Source organism: Atractosteus spatula, chromosome 28 (assembly GCF_055471065.1).
Source record: "Atractosteus spatula isolate fAtrSpa1 chromosome 28, fAtrSpa1.hap1, whole genome shotgun sequence".
In the NCBI taxonomy this organism is placed as follows: domain Eukaryota; kingdom Metazoa; phylum Chordata; class Actinopteri; order Semionotiformes; family Lepisosteidae; genus Atractosteus; species Atractosteus spatula.
Genome location: NC_142733.1, coordinates 2,413,694 through 2,435,862, shown reverse-complemented (window position 1 = coordinate 2,435,862; position 22,169 = coordinate 2,413,694). Strand labels below are relative to the sequence as shown.

The 22,169-nt window shown below is 55.1% G+C and overlaps 1 protein-coding gene across 3 annotated transcripts; it reads right to left on the bottom strand.

The window, feature by feature from the left end:
- Positions 1-1,450: 1,450 nt before the first annotated feature.
- On the bottom strand, positions 1,451-20,727 carry ap3d1 (adaptor related protein complex 3 subunit delta 1). Of its 3 annotated transcripts, XM_088907477.1 has the most exons (33): positions 20,401-20,727; positions 17,375-17,470; positions 15,378-15,458; positions 15,186-15,266; positions 14,994-15,101; positions 14,720-14,849; positions 14,346-14,485; positions 14,123-14,196; positions 13,966-14,015; positions 13,611-13,660; positions 13,461-13,509; positions 12,921-13,066; positions 12,462-12,610; positions 12,140-12,370; positions 11,819-12,050; positions 11,579-11,724; positions 11,352-11,493; positions 11,194-11,265; positions 10,930-11,005; positions 10,642-10,838; positions 10,487-10,560; positions 8,940-9,108; positions 8,407-8,535; positions 8,143-8,196; positions 7,213-7,281; positions 5,794-5,913; positions 5,652-5,699; positions 4,413-4,602; positions 4,132-4,220; positions 3,963-4,048; positions 3,336-3,457; positions 3,164-3,243; positions 1,451-2,896 (listed from the first exon to the last, which is right to left on the bottom strand). In XM_088907477.1, the coding sequence occupies exons 1-33, from the start codon at positions 20,494-20,496 to the stop codon at positions 2,798-2,800; spliced, it is 3,675 nt and encodes a 1,224-aa protein (XP_088763603.1). In that variant the 5' UTR covers positions 20,497-20,727; the 3' UTR covers positions 1,451-2,797. The 3 variants fall into 3 exon arrangements, with proteins under 3 accessions (XP_088763603.1, XP_088763604.1, XP_088763605.1); XM_088907478.1 differs by lacking the exon at positions 8,143-8,196; XM_088907479.1 differs by lacking the exons at positions 1,451-2,896; positions 3,164-3,243; positions 3,336-3,457; positions 3,963-4,048; positions 4,132-4,220 and adding an exon at positions 4,233-4,267 and having other exon boundaries at positions 4,361-4,602.
- Positions 20,728-22,169: the final 1,442 nt, after the last annotated feature.

Here is a 22,169-nt window from a genome sequence, read left to right as displayed (position 1 = left end):
GGAGAGAGGAGAGGAGAGGACAGAGCCGCTGTCAGGACACAGGGAGAGAGGAGAGGACAGGGGCACTGTCAGGACACAGGGAGAGAGGAGAGGAGAGGACAGAGGAAGAACTGTCTGGACACAGGGAGGGAGGAGAGGAGAGGACAGAGCCGTTCTCAGGACACAGGGAGAGAGGAGAGGACAGCGGCACTGTCAGGACACAGGGAGAGAGGAGAGGACAGAAGAAGAACTGTCAGGGCACAGGGAGAGAGGAGAGGAGAGGACAGAGCCATTCTCAGGACACAGGGAGAGAGGAGAGGACAGAGCCGCTGTCAGGACACAGGGAGAGAGGAGAGGAGAGGACAGAGGAAGAACTGTCTGGACACAGGGAGGGAGGAGAGGAGAGGACAGAGGAAGAACTGTCAGGGCACAGGGAGAGAGGAGAGGAGAGGACAGAGCCGTTCTCAGGACACAGGGAGAGAGGAGAGGACAAGGGCACTGTCAGGACACAGGGAGAGAGGAGAGGACAGAGGAAGAACTGTCAGGACACAGGGAGAGAGGAGAGGAGAGGACAGAAGAAGAACTGTCTGGACACAGGGAAAGAGGAGAGGAGAGGACAGAGCCGCTGTCAGGACACAGGGAGAGAGGAGAGGAGAGGACAGAGCCGCTGTCAGGACACAGGGAGGGAGGAGAGGAGAGGACAGAGCCACTGTCAGGAGAGAGAGAATGAGCCCTGAGCCTACAGTGGGACGATGGGAGGCTATCCTGTGCCAATGCGGGGTGCCGGCTGCAGGCTGCTGACTCAGGGTAAAAGGTCGCAGAGCTTCTCCCTGGATCACCGGCTAAACCACACTACAGCATGAACAGATGGCCTCTGTCTCTCCCAGAGCACTGAATCCTCACGCACCACCACCCAGCCCCCAAGCTCCCAGCCCCAGCCCTGCACAGGGACACAGAGCTGGCAGCTGGACAACAGGCTCAGTGGTGGAGCTGCTTAACGACTGAAACAGAGCCCTGATTACAGCAGAGCTCTGACATGCGACTCCACTGCTCAGCCAGAGTAGCAGAACTCTGGGCCAAAGACCTAGAGGTTACCAGGGTGCCAGGAGACCAATCACACCCAGTGACAGACACCCCCCAGTATCTCCTTGTGTGAGACGAGAGGCCTCCACCTCCTGGCTCAGGGCCCAGGACACACAGAGCACTCTTCCAGCAGGGAATATCTTCTTGTTCACAATGAAAACAACAACATTTATAGACATCCTGCAAAAACTACAACTTGAACAGCAGATTTGCTGCTTTTTGTTTTCTGCTGCTCCTGTTAAAATAAGCGCCCCCTAGTGGAAACAGTGAAATAGTGTCTCTCTAAACTCTAAACTCGAAGTTATAAACTGAGGACTTCAGACCCAGAGAGAAACTGATTCCGTTACACAGCAGACTAAAGACTAAAATCCCAGACATCACCAGTGTCCTTATTATACATCAGAGTTTATTGGTTCACCTTGACACAAAGACTACAGCAGCTCAGGATTCTTAAGGGAATGTCGATAGGAAATTATTTGTTTATCCTTTATATATTCATTTAAATCATTATATAATGTCACATCATACAGCCGATATAAATCAACAGAATAATCACACAGGATGTCCTGCTGGGAGACGCAGGCGGGAGAATATTCTAGAGGCTGAAGTCACGGCACTACAGGATAGCTACCAGAGAACTGACAGTAACGCAGGACGACGTGTTTCTCGGGGTTCAGCTCCAGCTGTACTGAACAGAAGGCTTGAAGAGCCAGACTGCACCCCCCCCCTCAGCCTGTTCTCACCTACAGGAAGAGCAGCCCCCGGCACTGCAAGCAGATCTGCCTTCCTGCCCACTGTACACGAACAGGAAAAACAATCACTCTCGGAACTCCACTTCAAATTCAAAATAAATACACAGCTACAGACAGGAAGTGAAGGGGCAGCCCCTGGGGTCGGCCCCGGGTGCGAGCCAGAGGACAGCTCTGTGAGCAGGTGTCTCTCCACACCTGCACTGCGGGGCAGAGGAGCTACAGGAAGGAGCCGTCCAGCACAGCTGCAGTGCAGATCAGGGCTCTGGGCTGGTAATCACCTATGATTTAACTGACCAAGTACAACCCAATTATCTAACTAATGGATCAATTACTGAATTAGACAGAATGTCCGTAGTTGCTTGCTGACCAGTGGTGATGGCTCAAGCCCTTCAGCCCAGATCACTGGTGCTCCTGGAATGAGGGTGCGGTGCATCACTGGTCAGTGTGCGCAGTGACCAGCCTCTGCTCCAACACATGCACACTTCCTATCAGCCGGATCAATCGATTGGCGGAGGGGTCCTGTCAGCAGGGAGTACTGGCTGGATTACCGGAGGAGTAGCCTCCTCCCTGTGCAGAGGCACAGCCCTGCAGGGCTCACAGACACGAGCCGCGGACATGACTGAGGCAAGGAGGCACCGACTGACTCAGTCAAGTCATTAAGACATCGGGGCCAGAGGGAGACCTGGACAGGCTGTGGCTCCAGGCCGGCACACCAAGGGCAGGAGGGCAGGAGTTGGGGAACGGAAAACAGACAGCGAGCCGACGCCAGAATCGAACATGGGAATGAACAATAAATCCGAAATCAAGACATTGGAGAGTCCCGCCTGAGGGCCGAGAGGGGGGCGTCAGGAATGCCTGCGAGAGTGCGGCCTTGGAGGGGAGACGGGAGGGAGAGGAGAGCGAGGAGAGGGGCAAGGCATTAGCATGGATTCCTTCAGTCTTCAGCGACTCCTCTCCGGGGGTGTGGGCGAGGCGTGGGGTCTTCAGGACACCTGTGAGAACGTCAGCTTGATCTCGTCCAGAATGTGACCAAGGAGAGACGACTCGTCACACTTCGCATCGATGGACACGCTCTTGTCCCCCTGGGGAGAGAGAGACGTGAGGACCAGTCCAGCGGCAGGCTGTGCGCAGAGCTGCCAGTCCAGAGTGTCGTCACTGCTTCACTCCTTCACACGGGCAGCTCTCCGGGTGCAAAGCCTGGAAACTGCTCATTCGCACGAGTGAAGTGAATAATGGATTAAAATGGAGCCCACAATGACAATGGGGAGCCAATATCTGCACACCACTGTCAGCTGCCTGTACAGAGCGTAGATTAAGACGAGTACCGACAAATACAGCTTGATTCTCACCGTTTTGACAAGCAGACAGATGTGATGTCCCTGGACAGACCGACTGTACATCGACGCACAGGAGTCGATCCTCTCCACCACTGAAAAACACACACACACTCGTGGTCACTAGGGTCAGAAGGACAGGACACTCCCTTTCCCCACAGACCCCTCTGCCCTCTCCTCCCTGTACCTGAGAAATGGTGATGGAAGCAGATCTTGGCCAGCAGGTGGTGGAAGGGCATGCTGATGTCATCCAGCCTGAGAGAGCTCACCTTCAGATCCCCGGACTCCAGCAGCTTCGCGAAGGCATCACTGCCACAGACAACACAAGCACTGCCTTTTAGACACCTGTCAGAGAGCCCCCCCCCACACACACACTGCGCTGCGCCAGAGAGCCCCCCACACACACACACACTGCGCTGCGTTGTGCCAGAGAGCCCCCCACACACACACACACTGCGCTGCGCCAGAGAGCCCCCCCCACACACACACACTGCGCTGCGCCAGAGAGCCCCCCCCACACACACACAGTGCGCTGCGCCAGGGAGCCCCCCCCACACACACACACACTGCGCTGCGCCAGAGAGCCCCCCCCCCCACACACACACACTGCGCTGCGCCAGGGAGCCCCCCCCACACACACACTGTGCTGCGCCAGGGAGCCCCCCCCACACACACACACTGCGCTGCGCCAGGGAGCCCCCCCCACACACACACTGCGCTGCACCAGGGAGCCCCCCCCACACACACACTGCGCTGCACCAGGGAGCCCCCCACACATGCAAGGAGCATTCAGACACGGCGGCAGTGAGCTCACCTGTAGCAGGGTGTAGTGATCAGGTAGGAAGTGCAAGTGAAATGCAGTTTGAAGTCCAGTTTCTCATGGGTTGACCCCTCCTCCGACTGCCAGGAGAAAACAGCAGTCAGGAAACACACCACCACACCAGGCCGGAACTGCGGGCCCACAGAGGCACACGCTCTGTTACCTTGACAATGAAGGTGAGGGTTCCTTTCAGCTTCTGAGGCATGATGATGCTCTGCACCGTAAAGACGAACCGTGCCTCGTTAGACACACCTGCAGGGCGGACAGGAATGACCACTGCTCTTCATTAACCAATTATGCTTCAATTCCAAATCACCAATTAGTTTGCCCATTTCTTGCTCACCTCTGTCTACTAAACCCCAAATCTTATCACTCCCAATACCTCCCCTCACCAGGTAGGGCAGACCCCTCCCCCTCTCCTTCTCCCCCTTCCTCTCCCCTCACCAGGGGGCAGCTGGAAGGGCACTGCGATGCCGTCATGTGGTCCTGCCCCCTCTGGCCGCTGCAGGCGTGTGTTGAGGGAGTCCAGCACGTTGAACTCCATGGCCTTCAGCACACTGCTGCTCCTGTTCTCGAAGATCACAGACACCACCACCTGGCTGCCCTCCTGCAGGCTGCCCTGGACATCGTACACCTGACACGAGACGGCAGCATCACCAACAGCATCGGGCCAGGCAGCCCTGGACACTGCACTCCTGAGGCTACACAGCACCACACAAACGCGAACGCAAGGAACAGACACACACACACACCACGCTCCTGACCAGGCAAAGAAGGGAGAGCTGGCTACACAAACACACCAACCGCATGGCACACGTCTCAGAAACACCAATCAGGAGGCACCTCACACAGCACTGCAGACCAATCTGATCGCAGTCAGCACAAGCGAGTGTCTTAGAAAAGCCAGCAACAGGAGGGAAAATCGCACAGCAAGCAGAGATGGGCAGTCCCAAAGCCCAGACAGTAAGGGGGCTGTGTGGGAACAGACACACACACCCCAGCCTGTCACAGGAGGGGCTTCACTAGTGCCCCACAGGACAGCCATGAAACAGGCAGGACGTCCCGCCTGCAGCTGCGCTAGCAGATCTAGAGTGACCATCCCCCACAGGTCATCTACAGGAGAGCTGTCCCGTACACTTCAGCTCCCCGGGAAACCTCACACACCCCAGCATGCACAGCCCCTCCCCGGCCCATACCTGCTCACTCTCCTCCTTCATCTTGAGCGAGACAGGAAGCACAGAGACACAGGCATCAGCAACACAACAGCAGAGGGCTGCCAGCTCTCTGCCCACCTGAACCAGCAGGTTGCGCTCTCCCCCCTGGACTAGAATTTACCAAACTGGTCCAGAAAATAAAACATCCAGTCAGTATAGTGACTGGGAACACTGCTACAGGATTTGGGGCGTTAAGCCTGGTGCACTGCCTAAATTCCATTCTGGAGCAGCGCACCTCTGAGAGAAGGGCTGCACTATCAGTAGTGCATAAACTGGGTCCCCTCTGGTATGTAAAGAGCTTTGGGATGAACAGTGTTAAAAATAAATGCACTTAAATAATTACATCCTTTTCATTTCAACATCTATGGACTCCGAATTCCTGAATACACCAGGACTGATCTGGATGGCTCACTCCCAGTGGTCTGACTGGCCCGAGAGACAGGACTGCTCCCCCCAGCCCCACACTCACCATCTTGATGTAGGCGTTCTCCCCCAGGACAGTGTAGTTGGACATGGGCTGCGCCAGGAGAAAACAGCAGAGGGTGAGAAGCTGAGACACGTGAGAGCCCCCACAGTTCCCAGACCTGCGCAGAGCCCACGGAGACACTGACCGGCAGGGGCTCCTCCTCCTCCTCCAAGGTGCCGTTCTGCACTGAATCTGCCGCCTGCTTCTTCTTCCTCGACTTCTTCTCCTCCTTCTCCTTCTTCTTCTTCTTGTGTTTAGAGGATTTCTGGATGACAGAAGGGAGTCAAAACAAAACTTCACCGCACAGCTGCAGCACAGCCCCGCCCCACACCGCCCAGCTGGGGCACAGAGCCCCGCCCCACACTGCACCGCACAGCTGGGTCACAGCACCCCACATCACACCGCACAGCTAGGTCACAGCGCCCCACATCACACCGCACAGCTGGGTCACTCTGTACTGTACAGCCCTGCTCTTTGTCTAAGACCCATGTACATAAGACTCACTCTGTCTTCTGGTGTTCTGGTGGGGGTGTTCTGCCCCACACCGCATCTCACAGCTGGGTCACAGCGCCCCACATCACACCGCACAGCTGGGTCACTCTGTACTGTACAGCCCTGTTCTGCCCCACATCACACCGCACAGCTGGGTCACTCTGTACTGTTCTGCCCCACATCACACCGCACAGCTAGGTCACAGCGCCCCACATCACACCGCACAGCTGGGTCACAGCGCCCCACATCACACCGCACAGCTGGGTCACTCTGTACTGTACAGCCCTCTTCTGCCCCACATCACACCGCACAGCTGGGTCACTCTGTACTGTACAGCCCTCTTCTGCCCCACATCACACCGCACAGCTGGGTCACAGCGCCCCACATCACACCGCACAGCTGGGTCACTCTGTACTGTACAGCCCTCTTCTGCCCCACATCACACCGCACAGCTGGGTCACTCTGTACTGTACAGCCCTCTTCTGCCCCACATCACACCGCACAGCTAGGTCACAGCGCCCCACATCACACCGCACAGCTGGGTCACAGCACCCCACATCACACCGCACAGCTGGGTCACAGCACCCCACATCACACCGCACAGCTGGGTCACTCTGTACTGTACAGCCCTCTTCTGCCCCACATCACACCGCACAGCTAGGTCACAGCGCCCCACATCACACCGCACAGCTGGGTCACAGCACCCCACATCACACCGCACAGCTGGGTCACTCTGTACTGTACAGCCCTGCTCTTTGTCCAAGACCCATGTACATAAGACTCACTCTGTCTTCTGGTGTTCTGGTGGGGGTGTTCTGCCCCACACCGCATCTCACAGCTGGGTCACAGCGCCCCACATCACACCGCACAGCTGGGTCACTCTGTACTGTACAGCCCTGTTCTGCCCCACATCACACCGCACAGCTGGGTCACTCTGTACTGTACAGCCCTCTTCTGCCCCACACCGCATCTCACAGCTGGGTCACAGCGCCCCACACTGCACCACACAGCTGGGTCACTCTGTACTGTACAGCCCTGCTCTTTGTCCAAGACCCATGTACATAAGACTCACTCTGTCTTCGGGTTCTGTCTCCTTGGGCTCCTCAGGTTCAGATACTGGGGCTGCAACTGGAGGCTGGGCCTGTGAGAACAGAGTCAATAACCAGGGTCAGTCTCACACACTGCAGTGCCAGTGCCCCGCCCAGCCCCACACTGCACAGACTGGACTGCATCCAAGAGCCAGCAGACTCAAGACCGTGTCAGGGCTTGACACACACTGCAGCGTCAGGCCCTGACAGCTGGATGTGACAGGAACCTGCAAAAACAAAAGTCATTTGAACATGAAGCACACAAAAGAGGAAGAATGCAGAAGTGAATGAGAGAATGACAGATCAGCCCAAAGGAAGCGCTCGGTCCTGGCCGTTCTCCAGGAGGGGGCAAGAGTGACTGACAGGAATGAGACCAAAACGCAGGGAAGCAGTCAGTCAGCACTGAGCAGTCAAGTACTTTGGGAAAACAGGAGAGACACGGATTCACCTGGAGAGAGAGACAGGGGTTGATCGTGCATAGCCTTGTTCACAGAAAAATCTAAACAGAACATTTTAAATGAAACCAATTTGATTTTGAAAAAAACAAAACTGGTAAGAAAAGAAACTCACAGCACTGGCCTTCTCCCAGGTAAGTTACTAACTCCTCCCAGTGAACCAAACTGAACACCAGAACCTGCTCCTCCAGTGAACCATGACAACCCCCGTCAGCTGCCCCACCCACTCAGGTGGATCTGCACAGGGTCTCTGCAGGACCATCTCTCCACTGAGCTCTGTCTCCGAAAGCCCTAACACTGGGCCACTGGGCTGCGCTCAAAGCTCCTAAGCCTGACCCTGAGAGCTGGGGCTGTGCGCAGGACAGGGCTGGAGGAGGGAAATAAGCCCGAGAGACACAGGGAAGATGAGATCACGAACCCTGAGGGAGAGAGTGAGGAGGGGAAATAAAGGAGCCCAACCTGAGTCTTAGCAGGAACCGGAGCGCTGGAGAGCCAGAAATCCAGGTCAGAGGCCTGCAACAGGAGAGGAGGGAGGGAAAGGGGGGAGAAGGGTGGGTGAGAAAGGAGGCTCCTTACTACAGCCAATATACTAACAGGACTCTTAAGATCATCTGCTTCTTCATCTTATTAGCACTTCATCTCTTACCTAGCAAGACATTCTTTTTGAAATACGCTCCACGTTTCTGTGAAACATGCTAAAGGTAAGAGTGATGAGCGTGATACCTCAGTGGGAGTGGTTTCTGGGGGAGGGGCTGCCACCACTGTGCTCTCTGCTGGTTGGACAGTTTCCTCGGGTGGCTCCACCCCCTCCTCTTTCGAGCGTCTCTTCTTCTTCTTCTCCTCTTTATTCTTCTGCGGAGTAGAATAACCATCAGCATTAACCAGACGACTGGCGGTACAGGGACAAACTAGAAACGGGACTAATGAAACCGAGGAAGTCGGTGGGAGATGAACGAAAGCACACTAACGAACCACTCGACGGTCCATTATAAAGGGAGAGACAGGGGCCAGGTGAGGCACTGAAGATTAATAAACCCAGTTACCCAGCTGAGCCCCCTGAAGTGCCCTTTCATGCACCTGGAGAGCAGCTTCTCTCTCCCCCGGGCAGCTGTCTCACCCAGGGAAGTGGGTGGCTGCACTTCAATGGGGGGGGTGAGGGGGAGCCCCATGTATATTAAGCAGTTTGGGATCCTATGTGATACAAATGCAATTAATGTCTATTTACTAACGAGGGGCCACAGTGTCGTCTCTCCCACCTTCTTCTCTTTCTCCTTCTTCTTTTCCTTCTCCCTCTTGTCCTTCTTGCTCCTCCTCTTCTCCTGTGGGGGGGCCTCCTCTGGCCGCTCCGCCTCGCTGCTGGGGGTCTGGGGGGGCTCATTGGGCCGGTGCGTTCGGACAGGAAGCTTCTCGCTGTCTGCCAGGGGCCTGCAGGGACCAAGAGGGGCCAAGTCACATGAGGAGGGAGGCAGGACAGAGATGGGCTGTAGTACCGAACCCGTGGGACTGCAGAGCAGAGACCGAATCTGGGACGGGACACTGGCTGCAGGCTTTGGGATCAAGGGGGCTGAAATCCAGCTCTCTAAAGCCCAAATCCTCTGGCTTCTTTCCACCCTGAGATTTTACCAACTTAACCAGCCACAGCTACTCCCCTCCCAGAGTCAGCAGCACAACTGCGACTATAAAGAGCCTGGAGCCGGCAATGAAAAATTTTCTTTTCAGTAAACTTGCACTTACAGGAGTGTGGCGTGCACAGATGTACGCCACATGCAAAAACGCAAATCACAGATGCATTTTTTGCAGTTGGTAAAACCTGGAGTGGATCACACTGCTGTGCAATTGGAGGCCGACTTGTATACCAGCCGGCAGAGCATGGCATGAGCACGAGCAGAGACAGGCATCTGCAGAGGCCTGCAAGCCAGAGACCCAGCGGGTCACTGTCCTGGGTTTCAGTCCAGCTGATCTCCCTGCTACTCAACTGGTAGCCCAGTGTGCTTCGGTCTGGCCTGACTGTGAGGTTCAAGACAGCATTTCACAGGTTCAGATCTGCAGCTTAATTCCTGAACTGGAAACCAATGACCAAGATCTAATCAACCAGGGAAGCAAGACCAATCCAGAGCAGGACTGAAAGCAAGGAGAGGCTGAAGGCTGCAGCCGGCTGGTCCGACTCTCGCTCACACAGGCAAGGACATGCACGGTCTGTCTGTCTACCGGTCCGTTATCCAGTTCATTAACAAAAATGTAATGAGGGAGATATTCCTGACATACCAGGGCCAGCAGCACCCAGCTGCACTGCTCCAGCAAGACCTCAGCTCATTCCACTGCAATCTTCAATTAACAAGGTTTGCCTAATTAGACCCTTGTTGGTCTTTCAAGCAGCGGCAGATGGAGGTACACGTTAATAATTACAGTCCGCTTGAAACCAAGCTGCTGTAATGAAGGCCATTTCCGAGCAGAAGGAAGATTCACTCAAGCTGCAGCAGCCCAGGTGAGCGTCAGGCCCAGCAGAGCCGGAGCCGAACCGGAGCAGCAGGCTCGTCCCAGCGGGTCACTCCGCCCCAAGCCCCCTGCCCCACCCCCAGCTGACCCTGTCCAGCTGAACTCACCTGCGCGGAGCTCCCCCAGGGGCCAGGCTGAGTGCCGGACAGGTGCGTGCACGAGAGAGAGAGACAGAGTGAAGGAGGTCTGCAGACAGGAGACACTTACAGAGGGCACAGCGGAGAGGCACTTCTGTCCCAGCCTCAGTGGGGATGTACTGAAGACATGACTACACCCCAGCTGGCAGGGGGACACAGGGGTCACTTACCTGTCCAGGTCGATGTCAAGAGCTTTGTAAGGGTCATTGGAGTCCTTGTCATCCTCGTCGCTGGGCAAAGCATTCTAGAGAGAGAGGAGGAGAGACAGGAGTCAATGCCTGGACACCACGGCCACGCCAGCCCCCTCTCTCCCCTGTCTCCGCACCTCGGGCATCTCCTCGGTGACGATGTCCACGCGGTGTGCGGGCGTGATGTCCTCCTCGCTCTCCGTGTGGCCCGACTCCAGCCGCCTGCCTCTTCCCCGCTTCTTCTTCTCCTTCTTCTTCTTCTTTTTCCTCTCCGTCTTCTCCTTCTGCCGGCGCTCCTCCTCCAGCTTCACGTACTGGTCCGACATGGGCAGCCCTGCAGGCGGGACAGAGATGCAGGGCTGAGCCAGGCGGCGAGCAGACCGCTCCGAGCCGGAGCGAGCAGGCGGTCACGCAGATGGGCGTACCTGGCACCTTCAGAGGCACGCTGAGGTCGATCTGCACCACCGGAATGTGGTCGACTCCCGGAGTGTCCTGATAGCCCTGCGCAGACGGACAGTAAGAGGTTACAGCCAGCACACTGGCAGGCCTGGTGCTGGCCCCCAGTACAGTACACAGCCCGGTCCGGCGGGCCTGGTGCTGGCCCCCAGTACGGTACACAGCCCGGTCCGGCGGGCCTCGTGCTGGCCCCCAGTACGGTACACAGCCCGTGTAGGTGACAGGGGTCTCACCTTCTGTGGGGAGGGGGAGCTCTTGATGTAGAAGGGGTTGTTTGCCTGCTCCTGCTTCCTGGCTTCCCTGCGCTGCAAGAGACAGAGCAGAGAGCAATCGGGTCAGAAGGCGCCGTCAGGGTGGGGAGGGTGCGCCAGTGCGGCGGCAGGCGGCATACCCTGGCCAGCTCCTTCTCGTCGATGTCGGCGTGCCGCGGGCGAGCGTGGCGCGGCTCCTCCTCGGTGAAGACGGCACGCGGCTTCTCGTCCTCCGACTCGCTCTCCGACGGCGGCTCGTTGATCCAGGCGTCCAGGTCCAGCCTGGGGAGGGAGAGGGGAGGCCCGGTCAGAGCCCAGCTCACACACGGCGGGGCAGAGAGCTGCATGGGCACAGCTGCCTACTGACCCCTCGGGGATGGGCACCTTCTTCTGGGCTTTGGGCGCCACAGGGTTGAGCTCGCCAGCGAAGAGCGCGCCGACCTCCTCGGCCACGCCCACCTCGCGCTGCTGCAGCTTCTGGATGTACTTCACCAGCTGGAGGACGCAGGAAGCCTGGCGGGACAGACAGCAACAGGCCCTCGTCAGCGCTGGGGGGGGTCATCGGCGCATCCCCATGCCGGGCCATGGTCACCCCGACCTCACTCACCCTCTCCTGCACCTCCAGGTCGGCGCTCTGCACGAACAGCGGCAGCCTTTCGATCAGCATCTCCGTGGTGGCCGCGGCGGTCTGGCTGTCGCCGGACTCCTCTGCGCGGCGCAGCACGGCGGACAGCAGCTTGGCGGCGTTCTGCACGTAGACAGCCTGGATGTGACCCGGCAGAGTGGACACCTTTGGCCGCAGCATGGCCTCCAGAGTCTGGACTGGATCCTCCAGGTGTCTGGGAGGGACAGGAGAAGAAGGGGGTCACTATGTGTTGGTGCTGGCGGCCACCGCCGCTGCCCCCCGCATCCACCGCCTCGCACGTACTCAGAGAACTCGCCGCAGATCCAGGCCGCCGCGTACAGGACCTCGCAGATGCCGTTACGCTGGGTGTTGCCGGCCAGCAGGTGGGCGTTGTCCAGCAGGGTGGCCATCTGGGAAACGGCGAAGGCGCGGATGGCCTTGACCCGGATCGCCACGTCCAGCATCTGAGACGCGATCAGGTGGCCGTGGCGTGTGCCCTCGAGCCGAGTCAGCTCCACCAGGATACTGATGTACCTGAGAGACAGAGGGTCCCCTGTTCACGTGTGCCCACAGGTGTGCACTGACCACGCAGGGCCTCACAGAAGCAGTAATAGAGCCTACTAACCACTCAAAGTTCGTGATGTACTGATAGTTGCTCTGGCTGCAGATGTCGATGATCTTGGTCAGTAGCTCGTCCCGGTAGGTTGTGCCCTCTGCCTTGTCCACGTGGAGCATCAGCTTCTTCACAATCTCCATGAGGTTCTTCTTCGACACCTGGATACACACAGGCAGACAGCAGCTCAGTGAAGAGTGCCCTCTGCTCAGTTGTACAAATACAGCACCCCTGGGGTCGTGCAGTTTATCAACAGTTTTGAGGGAGATAATACCACAGAGCAGGCTGAGCACTGTGTGAAAGGCTCTATATCAGTACCATGCAGTAGAGCAGGCTGAGGACAGCTGTGTGAAAGGCTCTATATCAGTACCGTGCAGTAGAGCAGGCTGAGGACAGCTGTGTGAAAGGCTCTATATCAGTACCGTGCAGTAGAGCAGGCTGAGCACTGTTTGAAAGGCACTATATCATTACCATGCCATATAGCAGGTCGAGGGCCCGCAGGCGGATGGACTCGTCCTTGTCGTCCAGGCACTGCAGGATCAGGTCCTTGTGCGACTGCACTGACTTGGGGTGAGTCTTGAGGATCTTGGACATGGCCAGTAGGCCCAGGTACTTCACTGCAAAACAAACTGCAGCTCACTCACACAACCAAAACAAGGTTCCCTCAGGATCAGTGCGGCCCGACACCCCAGTGCACTGCGCCCCCACACCTTCGCGGCCTGTCACCCCAGAGAACAGTGCCCCAATACCACTGGGCCCCCAGACCAGCAGACACATATCTGCACCCACATTGGTACCCAAGAGCCTCACTACTGCCCCCTGCAGGCAGGGCTGCTCTCAGTACGGCCCTTATTTACACTTCAGACTGCGTCTCACAAAACAATGACAAAACACTTTCCCGAGCAGCACACTAATTTAACTTCTAAGAGACTGAATTTTATAATAACATGACCTCTGTGCAAAACAGGGGATGATTTGTTACAGCGTGTGGTTGTTTTAGCAGAGACTCACAGTTCTGATCCGAATCTTCAATCAGGATCCTCAGCTTCTGTACACACAGCTGTTTGAGAGAGAGGGGGGGAATTGCTGTTACTGTTTTCATTACTGCACACTGAGCAGGCGGGGAGACGGAAAGACTGAGAGACAGAGAGGCCAACAGACCTGGATGCTGGCGCTGTGGTTGGGCATCCCTGATGACAGCGAGATCAGCACTGTGAAAAGGACAGGAAGAGTCAGTAACACAGACTACTAGACACGGTTATTACTGCTTCTGGCCCTTCCCTGGGCAGCACCACTACCCCGCCCCAGCCACACCTAGCCCCATCTGAGCAGCACCCCGCCCCCCAGCCCCACTCTGGGCAGCACCCCCACCCCGCCCCGCCCCCCAGCCCTGGCTGCTCCCTGCCCCCTGATACAGAAACCTTACTCGCAGCGACAGCCCACTGGTCTTGAATAGAAGCACCAGAGCGATGTGTGCAGAACGATGGTAATGAACAGAGCACAGCGAAACACTGACCTGCGATGACAGTGTTCACACACTCGTACAGCAAAGACATGGCCGAGGTACTGAGGGAGAGAGGACAAGAGAAAAGAATATTCACTTAATGCCCAGCCATTAATTTTAATAGCTCAAGAGCTATAACTGTCAAACTTGTTGTCCAGGTTTGTCTCACCTGTGAATGAGGTTCGTTAGCGGCTCAATCAGCTTTTTTCCCAAACGAGGCTCCAGCGGGGTAAGAGCACCAAACTGGGGATACGAACACATCTTTCAAAGACCTGGCAGACCCCCGACCCCCAACATCCCCTCACCCTCCCCGATCCCCCTCCACTCTCCCGCAGCCCCCCCGACCCCCCCCAGCCCCCAGCAGCAGGGGCAACGCAGCCCAGCTGACTGACCAGCTTGATGATCTTGATGAGGACCCAGTTGTTGGTGGAGGATGTCATCAGTTTGAAGAAGAGGGGCGCCAGTGACAGGTAGTTTTTGGGGTTCCTTCTGGCCAGCTCACAGATCACATTGACAGCTGCAGACTGCACCCCTGTCAGAGGAGAGGGACTGCACAGTGAGCCTACAGTGAGCCTGCAAATGCACAGCACCCACACTAAATTCAAGATTTGCATTGCTGTACTTTTGGACAAAGAACATCACAGTGCAGCTCATGTCTTGAGAGAATGAGATGCAGTAAAATCTCACTCTAGGACACAACGTCCCACCCTGCACGCACACCCCAGCTCCCCAACCCCACCCCACCACCTCTCTCAGCAGGACCCACCAGGATCAGGGTCCTCCAGCTTTTCCTTGAGTCGGGGGAAGGCGGGGCGCAGTGACTCGGGGTACTTCAGGAACACCTTGTACATGATCAGCACTGCCTTCTTACGGATATAGGGCTTGGTGTGGGACATCTGGAGCACAGAGAGAAACGGGTTACTGCTGGGACCACTGTACGTCTCCTGCTGCTGCACAACCACCAACAAAACCTGCTCAGCACAGCCGATACTGCTGCAGCTCTCACAGGCAGGACAACAGTATCTCTGCAGGTGTCTTACCAGTGTCATGATGTCATTAGCCAGGTCGCGGGCGAGGTCAGGGGTCACGAAGCAGGACAGGCCGGTCAGTGCCACGCCGGTGTCGTACTGGTTGGGACTGCTGAGATCCTGAGGGAGACAGACAGACCAGGCTTCAAAAACAGTGCTAGAGCCACGCATGTGCATGCAGACAGAGGGAGAGACAGGGATCACCTTGCGGATCTGATTTGTTGTCAGCATGATGACGTCAGTCCCCTCGTGGAAACATTGGGATGCAGCCAAGTAGCCTATCCTCTGGGCGTGGCAGAGACAGAGAAGGAGTGTTACACAGTTCGTCTTTGTTATCTCAGCATTAAAAGGAAATTGCACTGGAGGTTAAGTCAGGGGGCAGGGGGATATCCTCACCTTGTAGGTGAATTTGGAAGAGCTCATCACCTCCACAATGTTGAAGGCAGCCCAGCTGACATCATAACCCAGCATCTGTAACTGTGGGCAAAACAGACAATGAACTTGTACGGAATATAAGCAGTCAATATCAGCGCAAGTGTGAACAGTGAACACTCTCCTGCAGCAGCGTGTCAGTGCAAGTGTGAACAGTGAACACTCATGTTATAGGCTGAGGTAGATGACAAATAAGGTCTCTCTAAGAATCTACCAAACTAGTGTTAATATTTCCGCTTCCTGGACCTTCAAACTTTGGATGTTCACTTCGTTGTGCTGGGTGTGAGAAACACTGATCAAAATAATATTCTGGTTTAACTTAATTAAATTCTGGGTAAATGGTTAAGTCTGCATCAACAGTCCAGAAAGACACCATATAAGATCAGATCAAATCAGAGAAAGGGGGGAAAGAAAAAGGAGAAAAGGGAAAGAGACAAGAGAGGAAGACAGGAGGGGAACTTGAAGTTAGCAAGAGTTCCTGATTTGAAATCATCTGAAAAGACCCGATTGGAGCTAAGTGTTCGAACCTTGCTAAAGAGAACTTGCAACTCTGAGTTCTTAGGGAAGTTGGATTTCCTGAGTGAAGAATGCCTTAGTTAAAAACAACCTTTCCTGCTTTGTGGTGCATTTTTAGAATAGGGAGATAAGCTCATATTTCTTGTGTGGTATCAAGGTTTGCAGAGAGAGATTTAATTGAAGGTTGTATTGCATTTAGTTTAGAAGGCAGCTTATCTCTTCTTTTGGCCTTTGTATGTATTATTTAAGAGTCAAATACTTGGTAGCACTCTATGTTTTTCTGGGTGGTCTAGACACAGGCCTCTGAAATGCTTTGTATGTACATACTGTATACATATACAGACTTGTGTGCTGTATGTTTATGTTGTGTGTAGTGTGGTATTTGTCACTGGCATTGTTAATAAATATTTGTTTAACCAAGTGAATTAACTCTTTTCAACAAGGCTGTGCCAGAGAACAAAGAAATCACGTGCCTCTAATCATACCAACCGCCTGCGTATACAGTATTCTTGGAGAAAGCCTTACAAGTTGAGCATTATCATTATTTTAGTTACTGACTAATTCGCTGTCAGTCCCTGATTTTTCCAATTTCGTAACACTCTCCCGCAGCAGTGCGTCGGTGCGAGTGCGAACAGTCTCCCGAAGCAGCGCGTCGGTGCGAGTGCGAACAGTCTCCCGCAGCAGCGCGTCGGTGCGAGTGCGAACAGTCTCCCGCAGCAGCGTCGGTGCGAGTGTGAACAGTCTCCTGCAGCAGTGCGTCGGTGCGAGTGCGAACAGTCTCCTGCAGCAGTGCGTCGGTGCGAGTGCGAACAGTCTCCTGCAGCAGTGCGTCGGTGCGAGTGCGAACAGTCTCCTGCAGCAGTGCGTCGGTGCGAGTGCGAACAGTCTCCTGCAGCAGCGTGTCGGTGCGAGTGTGAACAGTCTCCCGCAGCAGCGTGTCGGTGCGAGTGTGAACAGTCTCCCGCAGCAGTGCGTCGGTGCGAGTGTGAACAGTCTCCCGCAGCAGTGCGTCGGTGCGAGTGCGAAGTCTCCTGCAGCAGCGTCGGTGCGAGTGTGAACAGTCTCCCGCAGCAGTGCGTCGGTGCGAGTGTGAACAGTCTCCCGCAGCAGTGCGTCGGTGCGAGTGTGAACAGTCTCCCGCAGCAGTGCGTCGGTGCGAGTGTGAACAGTCTCCCGCAGCAGTGCGTCGGTGCGAGTGTGAACAGTCTCCCGCAGCAGTGCGTCGGTGCGAGTGTGAACAGTCTCCTGCAGCAGCGCGTCGGTGCGAGTGTGAACAGTCTCCTGCAGCAGCGTGTCGGTGCAAGTGTGAACAGTCTCCTGCAGCAGTGCGTCGGTGCGAGTGTGAACAGTCTCCTGCAGCAGTGCGTCGGTGCGAGTGTGAAGTCTCCTGCAGCAGCGTCAGTGCGAGTGTGAACAGTGAGAAACAGTGTCAGCGTCTCTCTTACGTAGGTCAGCTTGCACACAGCATTGGCCTTGACTGCGATGTTGTCCTGCTTGAGCTCCTGCTTGATCTCATCAATACAGGTGGAGATGTACTTGGCCTGCAGACAGAGAGACGGGAGGGAGACAGCCAGTCAGGGCAGGACACTGCACTCCACACTCTGCTGAAGTCACTGTGCTACACGCTGCAGCCTCTGTGCCATTCTGAGGACAAGCAGCGGAGCCAGAGCGCCAACGCAGACAGAAAGAACGAATAGAGACAAGCACAGAGCTAGCTGTACCCATCCCAGACCGCAGCTCTTTCTCAGTTACACAGTCACACTGCCCTCCTGCTGTGTTTTACTTAGACAGGGTTCATTGCATCATGCAGATGTTTAAAAATTGGCTCTGTCTTCCAAAGGAAAAAACAGGCTTATTCACACCACATTTTACAGTATAGGCAGACTCTCAGTGCACAGCAGTCATCCACTCCAGATTGTAGTGCTACCAGATACCCAGGGCACAGCAGTCTGCTCCACTCCAGGTTTTAGCATTGTCACACTTGGATTAGAAGGGCTGATCAGTCGTCAGAGCCTGCAGCCTCTGTTTCAGCCACTGTCTGGGGCACAGGGGAGATGCGTGCTGTTGAAACGGTCATGTGTCTCCAGTCATGAGACTGACAGGGAGACAGAAGAGTGTGAGAAAGGGAGAGCGAGTGATAACTGCTGGACAGGACAGTCTTACCAGGGCACTGCTCTGTGGTTTTAGACTACAGGAAAGTGCGTGATATAAACTGCACAGACACTGCACATATATATTGCCAGCAGCCATATCACCCTACAACTCACAACTGGCAACCCACTGAAGCTAAGCAGGTGTGAGCCTGGTCAGTACCTGGATGAAAGACCTCCTGGGAAAAACTAAGGCTGCTGCTGGAAGAGGTGTAAGTGGGGCCAGCAGGGGGCGCTCACCCTGCAGTCCATGTGGGTCCTAATGCCCCAGTATAGTGACAGGGACACTATACTGTAAAAAGGCACTGTCCTTCAGATGAGATGTAAAACCGAGGTCCTGACTCTCTATGGTCTTTAAAAATCCCAGGGTGTTTCTCCAAAAGAGTAGGGGTGTAACCCTGGCCAAATCTCCCCCTGACCTTTACCAATCATGGCCTTCTAATAACCCCCATCTCTGAACTGGCTTCATCACTCTGCTCTCCTCCCTGCTGAGAGCTGGTGAGTGGGGAGCAGACTGGCACATCATCCAGGTGGTGGTGGAGGGGATCCCCATTACCTGTAAAGCGCTTTGAGTGGAGTGTCCAGAAAAGCGCTATATAAGTGTAAGCAATTATTATCATTATTATTATTATATTTTTATATGAATCAGATGCCACAGAAGAACAAAGAAAAGGAATCGGGGTGAATTTCAAACCAGAAGCTCAGTGAACCGAGTTCCGTCCTCCCCCCCCTGTCCACAGGAGTGCCGATCGCAGTTACAGTTCTACCCAACAGCCATAAATATTTCAGCGTCTCCATGGTAACAGACACGCGATCCCCCAGCCCAGAGCTCAGGTGATGCACGGTTCTGCTCACCTGGGGAGCACAGCCAGCCTGCACGGATCGCTGGCCCACGAGCCGCCCTGTACTGCCCGGTCCCCTCGTGTGGCTTGTGCACAGGACAGCTAGAGGAGCTGGACAAGCCCGACACCTCCTCCAGAGTAACAGCAGTCCCTGGACAACTGCACGGGCACCAATATGGGACCTGCCGGCCTGCCTCAGCACTCAGCTGCTTGTCCTCTAACAAACCAGGACTGTATCTTAGCACACCACAGCCTGGTGACATCTTTCGCCAGTCCGGGAACCCGAGTCTGAATCTCCACTCTCAAACAGGCCATGTTGTGAGGGAACAGGCCAGGCAGTGATGGAACAGCTGAACCCTGTTAATCGATTAAACAGTTACGTTAACTGTTAGCTGATCCTAGTCCACTTCACTGCAGAGCGACGCCAAGAGCACCCAGACACACCCAGACCCCGGTTAAACTCAAGACACTGGCTGAGAACTAACTCCAGTGAAGAAAGAAGCCAGAGAATACAGCGCCCAGAGTGTGGTAGACACTGGCAGGACCAACACACTCAGCTGCTGGGGGTTCAGAGCTGGAGTTTGGGGGTGACTGAAGAGGGGTTTGGGAGTATGCGAGGGGCAGATTAGATATTTTAGCATAAGTGTGGGTGGATTGCCAACATCTGGGGTTTACATCCTCCATAGGATTCACAGTGCTTAGCAAAGGTATTCAAGAATCCACATGCAAAGTGGTACACACAGACAGTACTGACATTGGCACAGCACCGGGCACAGAGAGTGACACACCGCATCAGGGTCAGAGAGTGTAAGAGAGTGACACACAGGGTCAGACAGCGTCACAGCACCAGGCACAGAGAGTGACACACAGGAACAGAGAGTGACACACCGCATCAGGGTCAGAGAGTGTAAGAGAGTGACACACAGGGACAGAGAGTGTCAGAGAGTGACACAGCACCAGGCACAGAGAGTGACACACAGGAAGAGGGTGACACACCACATCAGGGTCAGAGAGTGACACACAGGGACAGATAGCATCACCGCATCAGGATCAGTGAATGAATGGGGACCAGGCTGAAGAACAGGTACATAAGAGACCCCCAAACCACCCAGTGGAGGAACAGAGGGGAGCTGCAGGACTGTCCCGGTAAGGCCCTGCAGCGGACTCCCAGGACCGATATTGCTCTTATTCCTGAATATACATGGCTGGGCAACACAGGAGAAGTGTGGGAACGCGTACTGCCATGACGACTACAGCTCCGTCAGTGCCGAACCAGGTGCTGCCGTCCCTCCCTGCCTCACCTCTCCCACCAGCGCAGCCCCGCCGGGCCGGGTCGCTCACCCCGGCCCCTGCCCGTCCAGAACCGGCGGGCCCAGACGGGCCCGGAGCGGGGTACGCCCCGACACGCCAGCAGCTGTTAACACAAAGCAGACGCGTCCTGCACTCGGACCCAGTACCGAACCCCGCAGCCCGGCCTACCTCATCCTCCTTGTGATTCCTGATGCCGCGTACAAGGTCCTGGAGGTTTTTATCAAACATCCTATCGATGCTCCCTTTCACCATCTTCAGAGCCATGGCTGCAGCTCCGGGTTTCTTTCTGCGGACAGAGAGAGAGCGGCGGGGTCAGGGGGGTAGGACGACCAAGACAGGCCGGCTGGCTCGTTCACCCAGCCGAAAGAAAAGCTCCCCCAGCGGGCTGAATCTGAGCTCTGGTCCGGGAGAAAGGAGCCACGGCTCAGCTGTACGGTCCCAGCTAGTCTGGCTGCAGACCCAGGGAGAAAATGGCTGACAAAATGGCGGCGGGTCAGCTGACTGGCTGACTGCGTGTGTTCCGCGGGAGGGGGCTGCGGGGCCTGGCGCCTCGGCGCAGTTCCGCCTCCGGCCGCTAGTGGGAGCAGCGCGCAGCCGAGTCCTAACTCAATCCCTGTCGCTGTCTCCAGGGGGGGGGTAGTTATTTTGCGGCCGATTCCAACACAACAGTACTACATAACCGTCATCATCAAATAGGTCAGGACACGCAATATTTCCAGAAATGAAGAGTTTTACATCATTCATGGGTGAATTAAACGATTTCCTTATATATATGTTCCGCTACACCTCTGTCGGAGAGGCGCTTCCCGGCTGGCCCAGTGGAGGGGCTGTGCCTCGCGCTCCTTAATGCCTGTGAGAGCCCTTGGCACGCAAGCTCAATACTACTACTGCTAATAATCACCTTTATTACATTGCACCTTTAAAAATATCTTATTTGAGTGCTTTACGAGAAAAGTAAAAAAAAAAACAGTTAAAAGACGAAAACAATAACGGAACAGAAATTGAGAAACACAAGAGATCCCAGCAGATGAAAGGAACATAAGCAGTTTTCTCCACCCTGTTATAATTAATTTAATAATATGCAATAAACAACAGTACATAAGACACTTCAATTAAGGATGTATGCAACAATCTTAATGACCTCAGAACTAAACCTAGGTTCATGCAGACAAACGAGACAAGGTCATCGGGCCTGTCGTGTCCTTCCAGCTGCTCAGCAGGTGTTTTCCAGATGTTTCTTGAAAGAAGCCAGGGCACCAGCTTCAACAACATGGATGGGTGGTGTTCCACACCCCCACAACCCTTTGCGTAAGGCAGTGCCTCCACTATTTAGTTTTAAGTGCACTTTCACATAGTTTCCACTGGCGTGCTCTGGTTCGTGTCCCACTGCGGGGTCTCTAGAAGAGCCCGGGGCTGACTCAGCACCTTTCCAGATTTTGAATACAGAGAAGACTCTCCTGTGTTAGTATCTGCCAGTTTGACAGAACCAGAATCCAGATCACAGATACAAGGAACAAGTAAGGGTTAATTCCATGTAGAAAAGAGAAGAAAAGAAACGTTTCAGCTGTGGAGCCTTTCATTTCTTCTCTTTTCAGCAGGAATAATAATTAATAATAATAATTATAATAATAAATGCTTACACTTATATAGCGCTTTTCTGGACACTCCACTCTAAGCGCTTTACAGGTAATGGGGATCCCCCACACACCCACCAGTGTGCAGCCCCACCTGGATGATGCGCCAGAACGCTCCCCACACACCAGCTCTCAGTGGGGAGGAGAGCAGAGTAATGAAGCCAATTCAGAGATGGGGATTATTAGGAGGCCATGACTGGTAAGGGCCAATGGGAAATTTGGCCAGGACACCGGGGTTACACCCCTACTCTTTTCGAGAAACGCCCTGGGATTTTTAATGACCACAGAGAGTCAGGACCTCGG